Genomic DNA, 19,268 nt, shown 5'->3' on the forward strand with positions numbered 1-19,268 from the left:
TCAGGGCAAAACGACCCAGCATCATTGTTTGTCGTGTGCTGATCTCCGTGAATAATTTTGTATTATTCACCGCACTTCTTTTCTGGAATTTTTGTGAAATTTATGCCGCATTGTTTGTCCACGGTAGTGCTCAATATCCGAGGTATGATAATGGCCAGCGTAACTGGCATTCTGCCAGCTATGAGGACTCTGCTAAATTATGTAAGCGTACAATAACGATTTACATCTTAGTATATAGCCGAACCATAATCACCCAAGGAAAGGCTGCTTACGAAGACAGTGTTTGTAAATTTAAAAGCAGTGGGATTGCAATCAGCTTCATGCATATGCCGCCTTCGGGACGCTGGTCTGTGAGAAACACCTGGGGCTCATACAGACCAAATGTACCACAATAAGATCGCGTCACAAAGCTTTACACCGGCGTAAATACACCACATTTACGTACAGAGTAACTTCCTCACATTAATATGTATTTCGAACGCATACAAGCGGTAAATCTCAGTCTTGAACTTGCCTCAAAAGCAGCGGAGACACTAGTAAGCGGGCGGGAGCGTCCCGCGGCGGCTTTCGAAACGGGCCGCTAGGGGCATTTCAGTGGCGCCTCTACATGCAGCGCTCGAGGCGTATTCCATTAACTCTCCATTACGGGGCTGGCCCATAAGCTACTGCAGTCCTTTTCTTTCGCGCAAGCGTCGGCATGTGAGCCACGCCGCTTGTCCTGCCATCCCGAGCACCTGGATTCACCAGTGCCAACCGTGTCGTCGACGCCAAAACAGCCGCGTCACTTGTGACCAACCACCAGCCGCCCCCTCCCCCCTCCTTCCCGGCCACACTCCGTAGGCTTGGCAACTGTGGGACCACAGAGTTCCCTAACCTGTTTATTTCGCCCATGCTGGGCGAAATATACAGGTTAGGGAACTCTGTGCTACGGACGTCTCGGCTGTTATCTGGTAATTACTTTACCCTCGGTCCAGACTCTGTGGCTTCGGCGGCAGGGAGCGGGGACAGCACGGTTAAAAAACCTGCTTATTTTCGATATGCAACCAAGTAATTGAAGCGGTCTCTTATCTAGCAATAATTTCACACCCGTCCGCCATCTGTGTGCTCGGTGTCTGTGCAGCAAGGCGGTTTACTAACCGGTTTACTTCCGCCATGCATATCAGTAATTGATGCAGTCTCTTCGCTAAATATGCACGACAGGTTTTATCACAGTTCAATCCGCCAACCACCTTACATCGATCTCGCACATGCATTTCCCGCCACTTCAAGTCTGCCGACCCCTACTTGCACCAGAACCTTTCTTGCAACATTTTTGTCCTCGTCGTCTCAGAATGGAACGGCCTTACCCACGACATTGTTTAAACTGCCTGTTTATCACGTCTCAAAGTTAATCCTGTGCCTGTTACGTTAACAAGTTTAGCATTTGTAACCCTCCTTGTAAAACCCACCATTTATGTAAAAGCCGCCTGAGGGGTCTTTGAGTAAATAAAGTGAAGTGAAGTGAATTACATTTCATGTGAAAGCATTAGGCGGCCATCTGAGAAAAAGCTCGCGTCAGGTGTCTGTAGCGTCTCCTAAACTTCAATTGACTACGACGTGCTCCAGACGCGGGTGACAGAATAATAACACACTAAAACCGAGCGCACCCATTGGCTCCGATCGTAATACGCTCCAGCTAGACCACGGCTGCGATTCATCATTAACAGAGTTCTCAGTTTTTCATTAACATACCTACTTATTTACCTAAACGGAATATCATGTCTAACCTAGTTGCATCGTGCAGCTTTATCGGTTTGAAACGGAAACATAATTTAAAGGGAAACTAGCATTAGTGAAAATGAATTTCTGGCTGAACTGACCATTTACGCACTCTTTCGCAAGAGTCGGAAGGATGTACGAGGCGGAGACACGGCTGCTAGCATCCGCCATGAAATTTCTTGTACTGCACTTAACATTCGCACTGAGCTCGAAATGATGCGGTTTCTTTGCCGGGCTACACCTAAAATAGCCTTAATTGATGCCTGTTATAGCCGTTACCATATAATTTCTGATTTTATTCGCAATCTCAACGCCACGGTAAATGAACTCACTATTAAATACCCGACCACACGCATTCTTCCTAACCGCACAGCTGTTTAAGCTTGACCCCTGGCCGTGCCGAGCGTTAACAGAAAACTACGCTCCAGAGCGTGAGAGATAAAAGCAAGCACAAAAAATCATCGATTTTTAGCTACGTTTTTTTCTGGTGTTTTTATTCTTTGACGCACGCGCTATGGGGCGCGTTGCAGTCAATGGAAGCTTAGGAACCGCTGTAGTCATTTGACGCCAGCTTTTTCTTAGGTGATCACCTTACAAGTAATAAAATTATTGAGGCACCAGAAGAGTCTGAAGCCCCATACTACCTTCATCTTTGCCTTTAGTTTACCTTTACCCAAGCTGTATCAGAACCAGCCCGCGTAACTCATGAGTTCACCGACACCCGTGACTTGATATTACTGGATGACTCCGGAACTCTTTTGTCCATTTCATATCTTCCAGAAATAAGTGAATATAAAATGGCGGGTTTGTGTTCGTGCCGAGTTTATGTTCGAACCAATTTCTCATAAAAAAAGTAAGAAAGATATTATTCTTTACAACGAAAAAATTTACATAATGGCAATCACGGCACGTAGCCTTCCTTTCCATCTTTGAAAACGTTCTTTTTTTAGAATAGAAGGGTGCAGCGAAATTTGAAGATGTTTGGAGACAAAGTTGATTATCTTGTGCACAAATTTATACCTCGATCAATTTGCACACTAGCATTTACAAGCCATGGTTTACCAAGACTTTTATGTGTTGGAGCCCAAAAATAAACGCGTTTTTCGTTAACCCAGACAGAAAGTAAAACAGTAGGCAGGGAAAAAATATCGCGCAGTCGAAAATGACTTTTGGGGAGCAATTAACGATGCAAAATAGCTTTTTACCTCTAACTTGGCCAGCATTCTCAAAAGTCATCGTCGAATTTTTAAACATTCGTGAAAAATTTTATCACTTGAATTTAAAAAAGAGCTCATAAACAACTCTGTATGAAAACGACTGATATTAAGTGCTATTTTAGTGAATAAGAGTGTCTTTATGCGATGAAGGATATCAATTTTCTACGCAGAATATTTTTCTTCCGTCGGGGGGTTCCTATCACCAATGATTTCTTCAGATTTTACTTGCACCATATGACGAGGAGACCATATTAATATTGAAAAACATTTCCATCCTAGCACATTTATGACTGCGCTTGCTGTATCGGTCAAACTGAAACTACAAGCTGCCTGCACGCAGCCTTGAAATAGTCGCTAGCAAACAAGTTTGACGTGTGACACTTAATTACGCTCTACATCGTGTGCCCCGCTTGGTAAGTTCTGTTTACCGTTTCTGCAAAAATACAGCAAGCCTTATTCACTTTGAGAGACAAGGTGACCACATACGACAGCCGCATGAAGCGGCGCTTCGCTTACTTTCTCTCTTTTTAGTTTATTGTGAAGCCATTCCTAGGCGCACGTGCGCACACACTTCAAATACGCGCATGCCCAGGCACAAAGGCCAAAACACGACAATAAATTACCTTCTCCAAAATCCTTCCCACACCAAGCGGGCACAGAAATGTGCGGTTGTTTGGACGTGCGTTGCTCGGCACGTGCAGCGCTTCGAAGTTACACGACCATCTTGGTTGGGAGGCTAAAAGAAAGACGAGCTTCAGCTGAGCTCACAAACTTACTCTAAAAACAATTTGTATAATGCTAATGTGTGGAAAAGTGTGTAATGGGAGAATTTCCAATCGTTCGCTCGATTTTAGAACTTGAAGGCAGTGATTATAGCTGCGTTGCTGCCCAGGTACAATTCGCCCCTTGCCGTTACTCCCCATTTCATGTCTCCGAGCAAAAAATACAGTCGACGCCCATTGGACAAGAGCATAGACATTCTCATGTCCATAGATACGCATCCGAAAATCGACCCCACATTGCAGTGCACTGTACTGCAACGCTTAAGCAACTGAACCACTACGGCGGTTTGTATTTCGCTTCCTGCTTTCGAACGGTCGAACACTAGCTAGCAGGATGGCGTGACGACAAAACTATGCCATTTCGGTGCAGACATGGGTCAATCAACAACGGGAATTCATACCGGAGTCTGCCCTGCATATATTTCTCGATACATCCCGGATTCTCGGCAACGGGTTCAGAGAAAACGGGTAAAGTTTAAATTGATGGGTGGGAAACCAGCCAAAAAAAAAAAAGGACGCGATACATCAGGAGAGACGAGATGGCAGAACGCTGGACTAGCAACTGAAATTTATTAGAAGAAACCGACACGCCCTGTGAACAACAAAGCCAACGCATGCGCTAACACGTACGCGTGATTCGATTAAAAAAAAAATCACGCGTAGGCGTTGGCGCATGCCTTGGCTTTGTTTTTCACAGGGTGTATCGGTTTCTTCTAATAAATTTCAGTTGCTAGTCCAGCGTTCTGCCATCTCGTCTCTCCTGATGTATCGCGTCCTTTTTTCGCTGGTTTCCCATCCGTCAATACGTACCAACTGGCCGAGAAAGCTGCACTTTTGAGGTTTAAAACTTGTTAAACTGTTATCACGAGCGAAGGCCGAAACACTCGCAGAGATGATCCACAGATATGGTCCAGCTGATCCAGATGTCGCTAGTTCAACTACACTCAGGTCAAGGTCCACCAAAGCTCGACCCTCGGTCGACGAAACAACCTCCCCGACTTGGCCAACCTAGAGGCGCGGTTTTCCCTGCACAGGCGGGCCAGCTAACCCTCCATTGATGAAGAGCGGTGACAGTTAATAATTGGAGAGCATAAATGAGCCTCACGGAGGGAAAAACCCGGCGTTGTTCACATAGGATGGCTGGAAAAATCCCCGCCCCGCGCACCGTCACTCATGTAAAGAAATTGTCAGTTAATGCGCAGATGTGGGACACTACGTAAAGCAAAGCTTTCACTGCATCATAATTATTGTGAGTGTTCTGCACTGCACAGTAAAGTTGAAGTAGCACCGTTTAAAAGGATTGAATTCAATTAGCAGCGTTTGAAGCGATTCCAAGGGTGTTGTGGCGTAACTTTGTTGAGACAAAAGTGTACGGGACATTTTAGCAGCAAGCCGTTGTACAAGCCGTAAGTTCGGCTTTGCAGAAAAGAACACCAAGAAAATGCCGAGCGCGCTCGTGAGCGCGTGCCTTGCGGCGACTGGCGAGTGTCCTTGGCACACGCTGTGGCTTTTGCAAAAAAAAACAAAAACAAAAAGAACTGGCAAATACCTCGAGCAGCGAGGAAATACTGAGCACTACTGAGGGCGTGCCTCGCGGCGACCGCCATATCCCCGGCTCGCGCAGTGGCTTTATGAAAAAAAAAAAAGAACTACAGCGCTGTCGTCGAGCGCTCCTACGCATGTGAAAAAAGAACAAAAAAATTACTCCAGCGCTAATGCTAAAGTTTAAATGACACCCTGCTCGGGGAGGCCACCACGGCCGCCGCATTCTCTATACAGAAACCGTTGTGGATAATGGGAGACATGGCTACGAGTGTTCGAATCCTTCCCGAGACGACTTGAAGATCCTGCCACCGCCGCCTCGAGTCGATAGCGAAGACCTGGTGGAGGTCTACAATGCTGAGGATGACTTGCATCCACCACTTGCCGCGAAGAAGATTGGCGATCTCTCCGATGCATATGACGACGATTACTAGCACCGCAACTATGCAAAAAAACAAAACAAAAAAAAACAATGATACTGAAACTTAAAGGAGTCATGAAGTGAAAACACAAGTTTCGTTCATTCAAAAGATTGCTTCGTTAGAATCATACTGACAATACTTTTAACGTAAACGTCGCTCAAATAAGCTACATGATTACGAAAAAAATGGAATAGCCATGCGATCCACTGGCTCATTTCCCGCAACAGAACCTATGATGTCATACCAGACAGCTCTGCGATTGGCGGAGGGCGGCAAAAGAAACGCAAAGTAGGCAGAGCTTATAAGCTTGCCCAACGAGCTATTTGCGCTTAAATTTAGGGCACATTCTTTTGAAAGCCCCAGCAATGGTGGGACAAAGAGTGGCAGTTACGCAAGCACACATAAACATAGAAGTACCTATGCGTATGCTGGTGTTGGTACGGCGCGCACTATGCTTGGTTTAGCTGCACAGGTCTGCGGGGCTCAAAGGTTGTTTCAGTCGACACTGGCCGATTGACGCAAGCGACGATGTCTTACTTGACCGTATTTGTCGAGCGAGCACCATGTTTCACGAAACGATTGTCTCCATGAACAAAAACAATTCAGGTACAAATACGTTCACCAACAAATCAAAGGCAGAAAACGGCTTGCCGCGGTGTGGTGGCGCCTGCTAGGTACACGTACGGTAAACAAGGCCCTGTGTTGTCATTGCTGACCACGAAAACGCACGATTTAGCTGGAAAATCAAAATTTTAACGTAAATAAATAATTTATTAGTGAAAAAAGCATCGTTTTCAATCGGAAAAGAGCCGGGGGCACTATAAAACACGAAAGCTTTCGAATAACACAAACTTGTGTTTTGTCTTCATGGCTCCTTTAAGTACGTGTCCGGCAATGCTACCCCACAACAGCTTCACCATTAAGTCTTGCGCGTGAGTGCAAGATTCCCTGTATTTTTTTTTGTTCCGCTTGGCACATCGAGGAGTAGTTCCCAAGACGTTCATCGTCTTTCATTGCCGCCACGCGTTGCTGCCTTGTGTCTTCTAGCCAGTATACAGAGCACTCATTCGCAGGTTGGACTGCGTTTCGCTGTTAGCGAAGACGTTCATGTTTTGCGTGACACTTCTTTCGTGCCTGGCCATCCTGGATGCTGAAAGAACGTTTTTGAGCAATTTTGCTTGCACGTGTCCACGTGCTTCTTTTACATACTTTGCCATCACGCTTTTGAGACGCCAGCGATAAGTGCACGGCAAGGTAGAAACCGGAAAAGGCTCCACCGTACAGTGAACTACCGTGCTGGCGGCGGCCGACGATATCCGCGGAGACCAGCGTCATCTGATGTTATTGTGAGAAACTTAGGATGCTCCTTCTACCCACCGGAGGGGGGGGGGGGGGGCAGGGGAGGAGCCGCAGGGAACTCAGCGGCGCATTCGGCCAGGTAACAGCAGCAGCAACAGCGGTCCCTCGAAGAGTCGCGAAAGAAGCAGCGAAAGCTTTGCTTTAGAGAGACTGCAACACTTCTGATAAACGCTTTCACTCTTTCCTTCGCGGCTGGAAGTACTGCGAAAGCTACAGTATTCGCCAGCACAGAGCGGCACTGCGGGATTTGCTCGTAGCAGCAGATACGCCTTCCGTTTGTGCTTTGCTATTGTGGCTTTATTTTTAGAGGGGCCATCGAATGTGTTCATTGCTGCAACTGAAGGAAAGCCGGCGAATAGCTGCTTCACCGCTGCAATGACGCCATTCCAGCGGTTGAAGAATGCCAAGATGGGGACACAGGGAAAAATCTTTTGAGCATGCTTTTAACTTATCTGATGGGAATAGAGCCGTAATTTTCGCCTTCGGTACTTCGGGATCCCTTAATTTAAGTACTCGATGTGTTGTTTGGTTACGTTCTGAAATCATTTAAGATTTAGAAAGAGTCAAAAAAAGTGTTCCAGCGTCCCTTTAAAATGTAAGTCGTTAGACAGCGCCTCTCCTGTGCCTTGTTCAACTCTGCGTTCGTCTCTGTTTTTTTAAGGGGCCGTAAGACAATAAATGTTTCTGTTAACAAAACCGACTAAAAATTGCATTTTTTAATTATAGTGCGAAAATATTCTAACACTCTTCGAGAACGTCCCCACTAAGTGGCATCTTCAGATGCGCACCAGAAATCATTTAAAATCGCGACAAACGCTCCCCATGTGGCTCCACCACCAAGTCACTGCAAGATTCGTGTTGACGCACAGTGGTATTTACATTGTTATTTTTTCTCTAAAAACCGTGACAATGTTTATTTTTATAATTAGTTACAAATGTAGAGCATAGTTACTTGAATCTTTCTGTAGTTCACTGTATGCTGCACTGGCGCTGCGTTAGTTGAAATTGCATTGCGCTTGCATGGTCGGTCGCTTACGATACTGTTTGCGCGCACGTAATTGGTTTCTTTTTTGACATATTCCAGCGATCTCTTAAACCTGAAGTGCACTGTGCTGGTAGTGTAGCACTGCCTCACTTTTCTCAGAATCTGCGCAAGATGCGACAATTTGTAAAATGAAACGAAAACTTTGAAGTGCAATTTTTCAAAACACCGTTTGCGCTGAGAAAAGGAACATTTTCTGTTCTGCTATTTGAGTGTCCGGAACAATTTTTTTGAGTTCTTTATCGATGCTATAAACGCAATCTGAACCAGAATAAGCATGTTCTCACTGACATTTCTTTATTATTAACACTTTTTTCCTCAAAAATCAATAAAATTTGTGTTTGTGGTAGGTAAATATTTTTAAAAAACTAACAGGCATGGCCAGCATTATTATTATGTTTCGGAAGAAAGCCCGAGGCGTTGAACACATATAGAAAATGTTTTCGCCGTGTACCTACAAACTCATTTCTGAAAATGTTCCTTAAGCCGAGACAAACTGCCAAGAAACTCTGGATTTTTATTTTAAGACGAACTAAATATTTCTGTATGAAATTTTGCACACCGCTAATACCGTTTGTAGGCATTTAGTTTACATACCCTCCAATATTTCAAGCCGATTACTCAAAAACTAGCAAAGTTAGCCGTAGACGTAACTGGGCACCTAAGTTTACTATCCATTACTCCTTAAGGACGTCTTCTTGAGGATTGTATCAGTTGAGAAGTCGTTCGTAGAAAAGTGAGATGAAGGCACAGCTCGGGGTGTAAACAGTGGCAAAATAACGTGTAGTAGGCCTCATTTCATGGTATAAATGTCAATGTCGAAGGTGGCATTGGTAATATTTTTTTCGAATCAATGTGTGTTTGCTGTCGTGGTCAGGGAGGGCGAATGTGCGAAACCGAGGAAATTTGGGGTGCTGCGAGATGAGGTGGTTGAGATCGGCTGTTGCGGGCTTGTGTCATTACGGAACCTATGTACGTACACTCTATACTACTAAGTACTGCATACCCACCTAGGATCACAAACCCACACTGAGGCATAGAACAATGGCTAACAAGCATGGATGCATGCTGCATTCACCCGGTATTCTTTGGTTGACTCAGCCAACCGGCCACTCATTTCGTTAATACTGTTTTTGTGTTAAATTAACATCATTATCAATGTCCTCCTAATAACCACCATCACCATCGTCATCCCCGTCACACCACCACGGCCGCAGCCTGGCATGGCAAGTCAGGCAGCCTGTCAGGCTTAGTTCATCAGTTCATGGAAACATTCTCTTATCCAAACTAATTAATACATTCCCGGGAAATAAAAAGGCATAAAGACAGACGCTTAGAGTGCACACACTGTGTCAGTGACGCTCGTTTTAGGCCACGGTTACACTGTAAAGTATAGCGCCGTAAAAATGTCGAGTGTGAGCGCCGGTACCAGGTCACGGCAAACAAACGACACATGATGACCTTGGCATGCGCAAAACTGTTCGTGTTTGACATTAGAGCTTTCTGTCCGTGAAAAAGCGTTCGTCAATCTTCCGAAGGCTTACCCGATAGTACAGGAATGCCTGCGTCAAAGCTTCAAAAAAAAAGCAGCTGTCTGCCGACGGTTGGACGCTGCCTCAGGCTGGCAACAATAAATGAAAAAACCGGACACTTGGTACGAGCAGTATTTATTTCACACGCACCCGTGCCATCTCGTCGGTCCAGCCCAGAACTAATTGGTCCGCGCTTTGGGCTTGGTCTCTGAACACCGGCCAGCCACCGAGCTCCTGTTGAGGTGGGTGCGAGTTTTCTGTGCGAAACCCTTGCTGATTTTCCCTCCGTATAGAGTAAGATAATTATTTGTCATGCTTCACTACAGACGTCGGGCGCTGGCGGGAGTAACACTGAAATAGACAACTCTTATAAGATTTCCTGCGTGACGGGTGATTTTACCCAACAAACAGTCTTTCTTTTGCGTCCCTCTGGAGACTCGGCACGCTTAAAGCATTTCGGTAAGCTGTATTGAGAGATACCGTATTTACTCGATTCTAAGCACCCGCAGATTCTCAGCCCACTCCCCTACCTTCGGGGAAAATTTTCGAAAAAAAAAAGTTTACATGCGAATCTAAGCACCCCGTTTTCTAAGCAACCGGCGAAAAGTGGATTTCAGACACGTGGAAGCGAGATCGAGTTGACGTTCTGGCCAAGTCATTTAGGAAGCTCCAAATTACAAACCACTTCAACGGAACAGAAGACGACCTGCTGGGGGATGCTGAGAGCGGCACCCGAGCGGCACAACGCACTCGAATGGTAGTGAAAGTGATTGGGTATAATAGGAAAGCGGTTGGTTCACTGTCTGTACCTATTTTCAGTTGAATATTGGTCAAATAAAATATTATTCCTTGCACCCGTCTCGTCGAGGTACGGCTGCGAAAAAAAGGGGTGGTGGGGGCAGGTAATTTAGGGTTTTCGAATCGAAGCACCTCCCTCACTTTGGGCATCGCGATCTTGGAAAAAAAGGGGGGGCTTAGAATCGAGTAAATACGGTAATTTTCCCGCAGTCTGTTCCACGAAGTCCCGCTCTGAGGAAACCTATTAGGCCGAGAAAACCTATTAAAGTGGGAAAAGACCGCCGAAAATTCCGAAGATAATAACCCGAGGCCGCACCAACTTCCTAACAGGTTCGCAAAATTCACCGTGAGCAACCCAAAATAGGAAACATGTGGCACCTTTAGCAGAGCAGCCTGAAAATGACCTAAGATTGAGAAAACCACCCTAAGTTTTGTACATAATAAACAGAAGCCCTATAGATTAGATATGCAAGAAAATAGAGATATTTTAGATGTACTGCAAAACAAACTGGCCGAATAATTGATTGCAACCGCGAATAGCACTTTGGAAAGCACTTTGGAAAGAAAAGCAGGCGGGACACATTTGGTAATCTAGTAAAATCAAATGTCAACTTTCAGAGGCTGTAAGCGCCGAAGCTGCACCTAGGCTGTGATGCGGGCCGTAGTGTGGAGTTACAGATCAAAGCTTGACCCAGGGCGCATTCGGACTTCATTAAAAAAAAAAAAAAAATAGGCCTCTGCGGCCGCGATTGACCCGCGTCTTTGGGCTCAGCGGCACAACGCTATAGTTACCGAGCTACCGCGTAGGGTCGGTTACCCAGTCCAGTGGCCGACCGGATTGCATGGCGCGAAATGCAATTATGCAAAAATGCTAAATTCCCAATCGGCATTGGGCAAAATGTTTCCGCCTCCAGCCAGCATCCAACACCAATTTTCAACGTAATGACTTTTTTGTTGTCACAGTGCACCCGGCTGCAATGACTTCGCCATTGGTCTCTGGAGGATCAGCCGTCACTGTAGCGGCCATGACGCATTAAGCGTTGCAAGTCAAGTGTTGCAGATCAGTACCTTCAAGTCTCGTTTAGAGTCTAGCGCCTACCGTATGCAGGAGAGCGTTAGTTTTGCTTACCACTCTACACTAAGAGCGTCACGCGATTCGCTGCTCTCCTTCGGTCATGACAAGAACTTTTGATGCAGCGGGGAACGCCAGTTTCGCATCTTTATTGTTTCAGCCGCTCTCTTAACGTGCCGCCACTCCCTACGTCTGTTCATGAAATGTTACGCGGAGCGCTGTAAAGCGGATGAAAAAAATGGCAGCATCTCCACTCCGTGAATTATGGTGAGGGTGCGGAGTACGGGGACTCGAAATGCAATCCAAGCTGCGCCCCGAGTGACATACGATTTGCGCCCCTACCGTCATTCGATTTGAGCCGTGAATTTCGCCTTGGTTATTCCCTAAATGAAACTGCAACTTGCGGCTCAAATCGAATTTCGCTTGATTTTCGCTTGGTGGTGGTGCGTGCACGGACGGGCGCAGACGGACATTGGGAGTTCCTAAGGAACTCCGCACCGTTACAGGCGAGCGAGTAAGCAGTTTGACTCTCGGGTGCTAACTCACGGCCGTAGCCCAATGGGTAAGACGACTGGCACCAACTCTCTCTGGTGTAGCAGACACAGGCTGGAATCCTGCCGGTGCCTGTGTGATTTTTTGCGATTGTAACTGCTATGCGCACGGATGCGGACGGACATTGTGCGGTCCTAAGGTGCTCCGCACCTATAAAAAAACAAGAAAAGATACCCCAGCGGTGTCGCTACTGCAATGCAGTGTTTTCGGGTGTGACGAGCAAGGTCGAATCGTCGAGGGGCAAGCTATGGAAAAGCAAGGACCATAAGCGGAGGTGTGGTAAAAAAACGCTCTGTCATTGTCATGCTGTCAAGCCTTTCAGAACTGCCGCGGAAACTTAATCCGTGCCCTCCCCCCTGCCTCTCCTCCGGGAAACCAACCTTAGCACGATCCTGAATTTTTACTTGAGGCAACCATGCTATTGAAGATCTGCTCGGCGTCTTTGTGCTGACAGGGCGCTCCGGAATGTCTTCAGCTGACCCGAATTGATTGCCCCCGAAAAATCCCTTTCCTGCACGCATCCTTCCCTCCCCCTTTTTTTTCTAACGGCATAGGGGCCTTCTCCTATCCGTACTGGCGGTTCATTGTCACCGTATCTTTGGCAGGTGCATTCAAGGCTGCGTGATAAAAAAATCGGAGCGGAAGCTCACGACGGACGTTAGCCATGCACAGGCTGCGCGACTGGGGCAACCGGTGCACTGCAAATGTCGGTTTCCATCTAAAGCAAAGAGATTGCAAAGGAAAAGGAGATGAGGAGAATAGGAGGAGGAGGAGGAGGAGGAGAATGTAAAACGTGAGTTCAGGGGACGCGGGAAAAACAAGGGCCGCGCAACAGGCGCAGAGAGAGAAAACCGTATCCACTTGGCATCGAGCCGCCGGCCTGTTAAAGCACTTGATGCCGAACAAGTCTAAAACGAATTCCTTTGGCTTTAAATTATTACAGAATTTGCTTTAAACATGCTGATATAGAACAATTCTGTCCAGAAATGTTTTTATTCACTAGTCCTTCCATACAAGGGTACCGGAAAATGGTTTTCCCTTTCCCACGTGCAGTGCTACCGACCTGTGACCAGTGACGAAAAAATTTTACGCAGGAAATTTATTTGGTTGGGAGGCAGGAGCTACCGAGGAGCAGTCCGCCATTTGTACCGTCGGTACGTGAGCAATAATTCTTTTTTACAGTTCTTTCTAACACGTTCAGGCGAAAAAGGTGTTTTTTTTTCTTCAGGATCTTCGCTTCACCAGAGACTGTCGAGACATGACGCAGATATTTTAGACGAAGTATCTAGTTTCTCTCTGACAGCGGCCGTTTTGAACCACAAATGAAAGGAATAGCCATATTTCCTCATTACAACTAGTACCGCCGAGTAACCAAGAAGGTATTGATAGCTTTCACAACACTGACACCCTTAATAATTCTATTGTTTTTACCACAGCTTTATCAGACACCCACATTGTTTATTTGTGCGTGCGATGACAACGTTGTGGATGCTATATCAACGCACACTACAAGTAAAGCACGCACAGACCGTTCATGTCGTGGCGGCTCTGGAGACGCAGACGGGAGAGTCGACACCTCTAACTTTCCTTCCCGCCATTTTTGGCGTTGCGGCCTTTGCCACGACACTGCGGAGAGGACAGATGAAATGTTTAAAACTTGTTTGGGGAAAGGATGAAGTATATCTGACAATGGTAATAACGACGTTGTGCGAGTTAAACGGGACACGAAAAGTGAAAAGCAAAACAAGAGTGGACTTCCAACTAACCTTAATGGACGTGCCGCACACATAATTATATACTCTCTCCATATATTATATACAAGTCACTCCAGCTCTGATAGCCCCAGGAAAATGTCAGAAAAATAAATGTATGTCAGGTCTGCGACAGAGCTGTGGTAATTCACATGACGCATTTCACATTAGGTCTGAACTATACTAACTATTTTCCTTGTTCGATAACAGAATGGAATTAATAGTTTCGCATCTGTAACCGTCATTCAATATGTCAGCTGTCGCGTTTATGTCGACGTCAGTACACCCACATGACGTTTAAAGGCAGCGCACTTGTGAAGCAACCTCGACGTCCTCCATAATCACATGTGCTATAATGCCAGCCTGTTTAATCTATGCACACATGTGCTCTCGTAATCTGCAATTTAGACGGCGGCCCATTTCACGACGCAGGAAAGTGATCTGATGCACTACAATTTAGAACCGTTTCACCTACCTAGTGCGACGATCAGACTTGCACACGTAACGTAAAAACAGTAACCTATAATAAAATAATTTCGCTGTAAAAAGTAACCATTTGCCATTGCAATTACGCTATCAAAAAGTAATCGTAAAAATTTCTTTTCAGTAATCGATAGTTTCCACGTTACTTGTCATGCAAACTTTTTAATTACGTTAGCACATATATTCACATATAGCATGCTATAAATAACGAGGCTTGCTGTGAATCGAGTCGGAAAAATAGGTACCCGCGCGTGCGTACCTGAAATTTTCGTTGAAGGATATTTTAGTTACTCGCACTACCGTGTCAAATTTCAAAGCGCAGTTTCGCTTCTGTGAGGAGTAAGAACAACGTTTGCGAAAATGTCTGACACTGCTAATTCCTCTCGTAAAAAAAATGAATAAAGTAAAAGGAACACCGTGTTTTGAAATAAATACCAGGAGACTAGAAAATGTCATATTTTTTGGACCCGGACGTAGTCTCCGGTGTTCCAAAAAAACGTCACCCAGAAAACCAAGCATAATGAAGAGGCGTACTAATCCTCGAGGTGCCATTCTTAATGGTTCCGAACATTTAAAAATTAGGAAAATTAATAGCTTTTACCAAGCGAAGAGCAAATTCAGCACATCTAGCACATGTCGCAAAAAAAGTAGAGAAATATTGTAATTCAAAATGTTGTAATCGATTTTAAGGAAAAAAGGAATTCAATTAGAAGGTCGTTACACTTTAGAGAGCAAATATTAGGGCATTATAATATTACAGTAAAATGAAATCAATTACGTGCAAGCGAATGCTTCCAACACGTTGCGTAAATGTCTGACAATGATTTGCGGAACATCCGGCGTCCACTTTGGGAGTGGGAGTGGGCGGTAAGCGTTACGTGGGGCAAACGGGCTGCTCTGTGATGGAAATTTTGCCAGAGAACTATAATAAGGCATGACAAAGATTAAACAGGTATTTTAGCTAGCACTGTTATACATGTTATCATTTAGAGGATGTAAACCGCTAATTGACAAGTGCCCTGCATGCGTCACGTCGATACACTTACGCCTTGACATTGTGCACGCGTCTGAGAGAGTGTATGAAATTTGAAGTATATGTGTGTCCAACTCGTCTTATTGTCGGACAGGCAAAGAAGTTATTTAAGTGCCAACAGAATGGAAAATTTCCCAAGTTAAACGTGTGAGGAAGATTACCAGTGCGCTCGCACCCCTGATATGACATCATCTTGTGGCGGGAGAGCACCAGGTACGACAGGAGCGAAAATATTGTGTAGTCTGCGAAACCTCATGAGCGAAGGGATACCATGGCGGCAAGGAAGAGGAGCGCGCGTCTCCGTGGCTAGGCAACGATTGGGCATGCGCAGAGTAACACGCCCGCTGAGATAAAGAATACCAGACCCACAAGAAAGGGGGAGCGCCTTTGTTTTCGGTAGAAACACTTGCGCTGTTCGCCTGACGGATTACCTACTAGCAAGTAGCCCCACGCTCTTGGGTTGCCACTAGCGGCCTTAGTTTTGAGGAAACGACTAATTTCCACTTTGATTTTTGACAGGGGTGCCTGAGGAAGAGGAGCGACACGATGTGGGGAATAATGTCGGCGCAAAGCGTCGCCGCCCTTCTGATCCTCTACGTGGGAGTGGCGGCTGCCGATCCCTGCCGCTCCGCGACGGCCGTATTGGACCCCCACACTATGGAGATACAAATAATAGACGGCGAGCCGCCTGCGGGCCGTGAGGCCGAGCCATCAAATATGGTAGTTGCCTGGGCCAACTTTCAAGACGACATTATGCAAAGTGGGTAAGTCAATTCTCTTCATTCGTTTCGCCTACCGCTCGCCTCCTTCCACATTCAGTGAGCTCACTCAGACACAATTAAGTTTACGGCATGATGACATCCCTCAGAGAGAAAGAGAAAAAAACAAACACTATTTAAAAAACCGTCAACTGCGTAAGGGTCCCTGCGTTAGTCTTCACGGGAGCAGCGCATCATACGGGGGCAGTGCGGAGTCCTCCGCTAGGCGGTGCAGTTCTCGTAGGGAGGGTCTGGGTTAGCCAGGGTGACCTCCCACGTTGAGGGCGAAGTGGTGCCGGTGATGATGGGCTGTAGGCGCTTGCGCTCCGACAGGATGGATGGACAGTGTTGAAGATGGGGTGTGTAGTGCTGAAGTGAGGCAAATGAGGTGGTGCAATATGACAGGCATCATGGAAGAGTTAGGGGTGTTCCATTATGGATAGTCTAGGAGTGAGTAGGGGTTTAATTTGTAGTCTGCGGTCGGTATGCGGTAACCTGTTTAGGTGTGAGTGAGGCATATGGTGGTGGGAAGTGTCTTGCATATCTGATGGACGAGGATGTCCGGATAGGAGAGTGCTATCATTGAAGAAGACAAACAGGTCTGGAACGCGAATGTTTTGGTGGAAACTGACATTTATTATTCTAGGGCGGGAGTCTTGTATGACATGGTACCGGATTAAGCAAACTTGATGGCTTGAATTGTGAGCTTAAACCCTAAGAAAACACAGCCAAGAGGTGTACTTGTGAGCGGTCTGTTTTGTCAGGCCCTCGTATGCCACAATCAATACAAGAACGGGAGCTCAAGAGTCAGTTTCCACCGTGTGTAGCCCGATCGTTCACGCAACAGATGAGGATATTATTCCGGTCTGTTGAAGTCAAGAAGACTGATCTAAAGTTTACGCTGTTTGCCTTGTAAGTTGGCATCTACTTTTGCTGCGTATGAAGGGCAATTCAACCTAATTATCAACCCTAACGATATAATTTATAGAGAATTATCTAACATGGAGTGAGAAAATTCATTACACTTATCTGTAGATGGTATGAACGATAGAGAAGCACATAGGTTATATTTGTTATTGCTGATTTATATTACAATATCCAATTAAGGTACAAGGCCATTTTTGTTTTCTACGAGGGTAATGGTCGGGGTCCTCATCACGTGAGTGCGAGACGACAATAGTATCATTTCTAACAATTCGAGGTTTAGCGTACTTCTTCGTTCATTGCATACATAATGAAAATATACCTGACATAATAAATAGCTGACATAATAAAAATGATGCCAGTTTTATCTTAACAGCCAAACACGGAGCGGTTACAATCCGTTTCGCGGTGGCTCTGCAGAATATGATGCTGCTGCAGTAAAAGCTTAGGAAGTTGCCGTTCATATTATTTTTATTAAGAGTGTAACTGATCCCTACACTCGACATGATAATCTACCTGCCCATCGGTATGGCTAACTTTCTGCGGCGTACCGATAGCGCCATCACAATAGCAAGAGCCACATACTGGAGCTAGCGGAGAACCAAGCCCACAATACTCAATGCTAAAAACGTGTTTCAACTGCGCAGATTTTTAAAGAACAAACTACCAAAATATACTCGCTCTTTTTCCTGTGTGTTTTTGTGTGCTGTGCAGCTTAACCGATAAACTTTTGTTTTTAAAACGCCGGGCCTTCGGTAGACTCTTTCCCAAAACACGAAGAAAACCCTTGATATAGTACTTTCTGCGCTCCACCGTACCTGTGCACGCGTCTGTAACTATGGTAGCAAGTGATAAAGACGTGGAAACGTGTTCCGTTATCACCCTTCCTGCTTTAATTTTGCAGGTGGTCATATCTTCAGGTCCAGTCCAACCCTGATGTACAGGACGACATCCAAGCTTACGCTGCCGGAGCTCTAGAGGGCTACCTGACAGCACACTTAATGGAAAACCAATGGCAAAACATGTTCGAGCACTACTGCGACGACCAAGTCCTGTATTGTACCAAACTCATCCAATTCATTCATCAAAACTTTGAATATTCAAGGCGACAAGAGCAAAAGCTGAGATTCCAGGACCCGTACTGGCACATGGTAAGTTCCCTGCTTCTGTCAGCCGTAGATTATCGTCTTTCGAAGTTCATAACTTTGTAAAGCCCCCTAAAAGCCCATACGTGCTTACAGCACGTAATCGAGCAGTGAAATCCTGGTCATTAGAGCCCCCCGAAGCTACTTTCTGCAAAGAGGCAGAACACGTGGCTGTCACGGCATTCAGTGTGTTACTGCTGATCAGCATCATGACAGTCGTGGAATTTATTTATTATTTATTTATAACATACTGCGGACACTAGGTCCAAGCAGGGTGGGCGATACAAGTGAGCACAGTTCAACAGCAATACAGCACTTTATGACAGCACATTTGTGGTGGCTAGGTCATTCCACTCGCTGATAGTGCGTGGAATTAATTTGTTACACACAGAATACGATTACATCACTTGAATCTTTTATATTCAAGGTGTTGGGTTGATTGGTATTCCACATTATGTGTAACACTCGAAGCTGCCGGTAAATCATGCTGAAATAAATCTTTTAAACTCTTAGGGATCTTTAGCTGAATGAACTGTTTTCGCATTTCCCTTCAGTAGCCCGGAAGTTCAAGGTCTTACAAAGTCATTCATTCTGCTTCCCCAAGGTGAATCATCGCCTTTAAGCCCCTGATTACTTGTTATGATGTATTTCCAGGAGCCAGGTATAACAACAACACTGATGTTCTGTTTGACCGTGGGTTCTAAATATCTTTGCTTTAGGATACGCTGAGGTCTTGTGGCTTTTTAGCTTTTCAATTTTCTTAAAAGTGTGACCCTTACTCTAGTTATGTACACAGGTAGGATGAACTGTCGGGGTTAGGCTCGCGCGTTCTTTTCGCAAATGAAAGCTTAACCCCCCATTTGATCTTGGGTTCTTTATTTACAGGTTCACCTCCAGATGAAACAACTAGCCGGGCTCAGCGATGCTTTTGATAGAAAGACGCTGAAACCCTCGCGACACATAACGACTATGACGAGGGCAGTGTAAGCATAACATACATTTTAGTTCCTTCTTTAGGTACTTGATAGCTCCAACATATGTTCAACGGGAGGTTATAATTTATGTGCAGGCAATCCTGTTCGACCACACCAGTCATTC

The 19,268-nt window shown here is 45.6% G+C and overlaps 1 protein-coding gene across 5 annotated transcripts in view; it reads left to right on the top strand.

Annotated features, from left to right (window-relative positions):
* The window catches only part of LOC144145399 (putative phospholipase B-like 2), a 58,261-nt gene that overhangs the window by 27,023 nt on the left and 11,970 nt on the right, over positions 1 to 19,268 (top strand). Inside the window, exons 1-5 of one of the 5 annotated variants that reach the window (XM_077676988.1) lie at positions 9,777 to 9,896; positions 13,130 to 13,230; positions 15,863 to 16,107; positions 17,930 to 18,176; positions 19,056 to 19,153. In XM_077676988.1, coding sequence (XP_077533114.1) covers positions 15,890 to 16,107; positions 17,930 to 18,176; positions 19,056 to 19,153 — 563 coding nt within the window. In that variant the 5' untranslated portion in view covers positions 9,777 to 9,896; positions 13,130 to 13,230; positions 15,863 to 15,889. Of the gene's footprint in view, positions 1 to 9,740; positions 9,897 to 13,129; positions 13,231 to 15,862; positions 16,108 to 17,929; positions 18,177 to 19,055; positions 19,154 to 19,268 lie in introns of those variants that run through there. The other 4 variants (XM_077676990.1, XM_077676992.1, XM_077676991.1 and 1 more) reach the window with 4 other exon arrangements.

The sequence above is a fragment of the Haemaphysalis longicornis genome, unplaced genomic scaffold (genome assembly GCF_048455015.1).
Source record: "Haemaphysalis longicornis isolate Haplotype H1 unplaced genomic scaffold, Haemaphysalis longicornis Haplotype H1 scaffold_7, whole genome shotgun sequence".
NCBI classification, from domain to species: Eukaryota; Metazoa; Arthropoda; class Arachnida; order Ixodida; family Ixodidae; genus Haemaphysalis; species Haemaphysalis longicornis.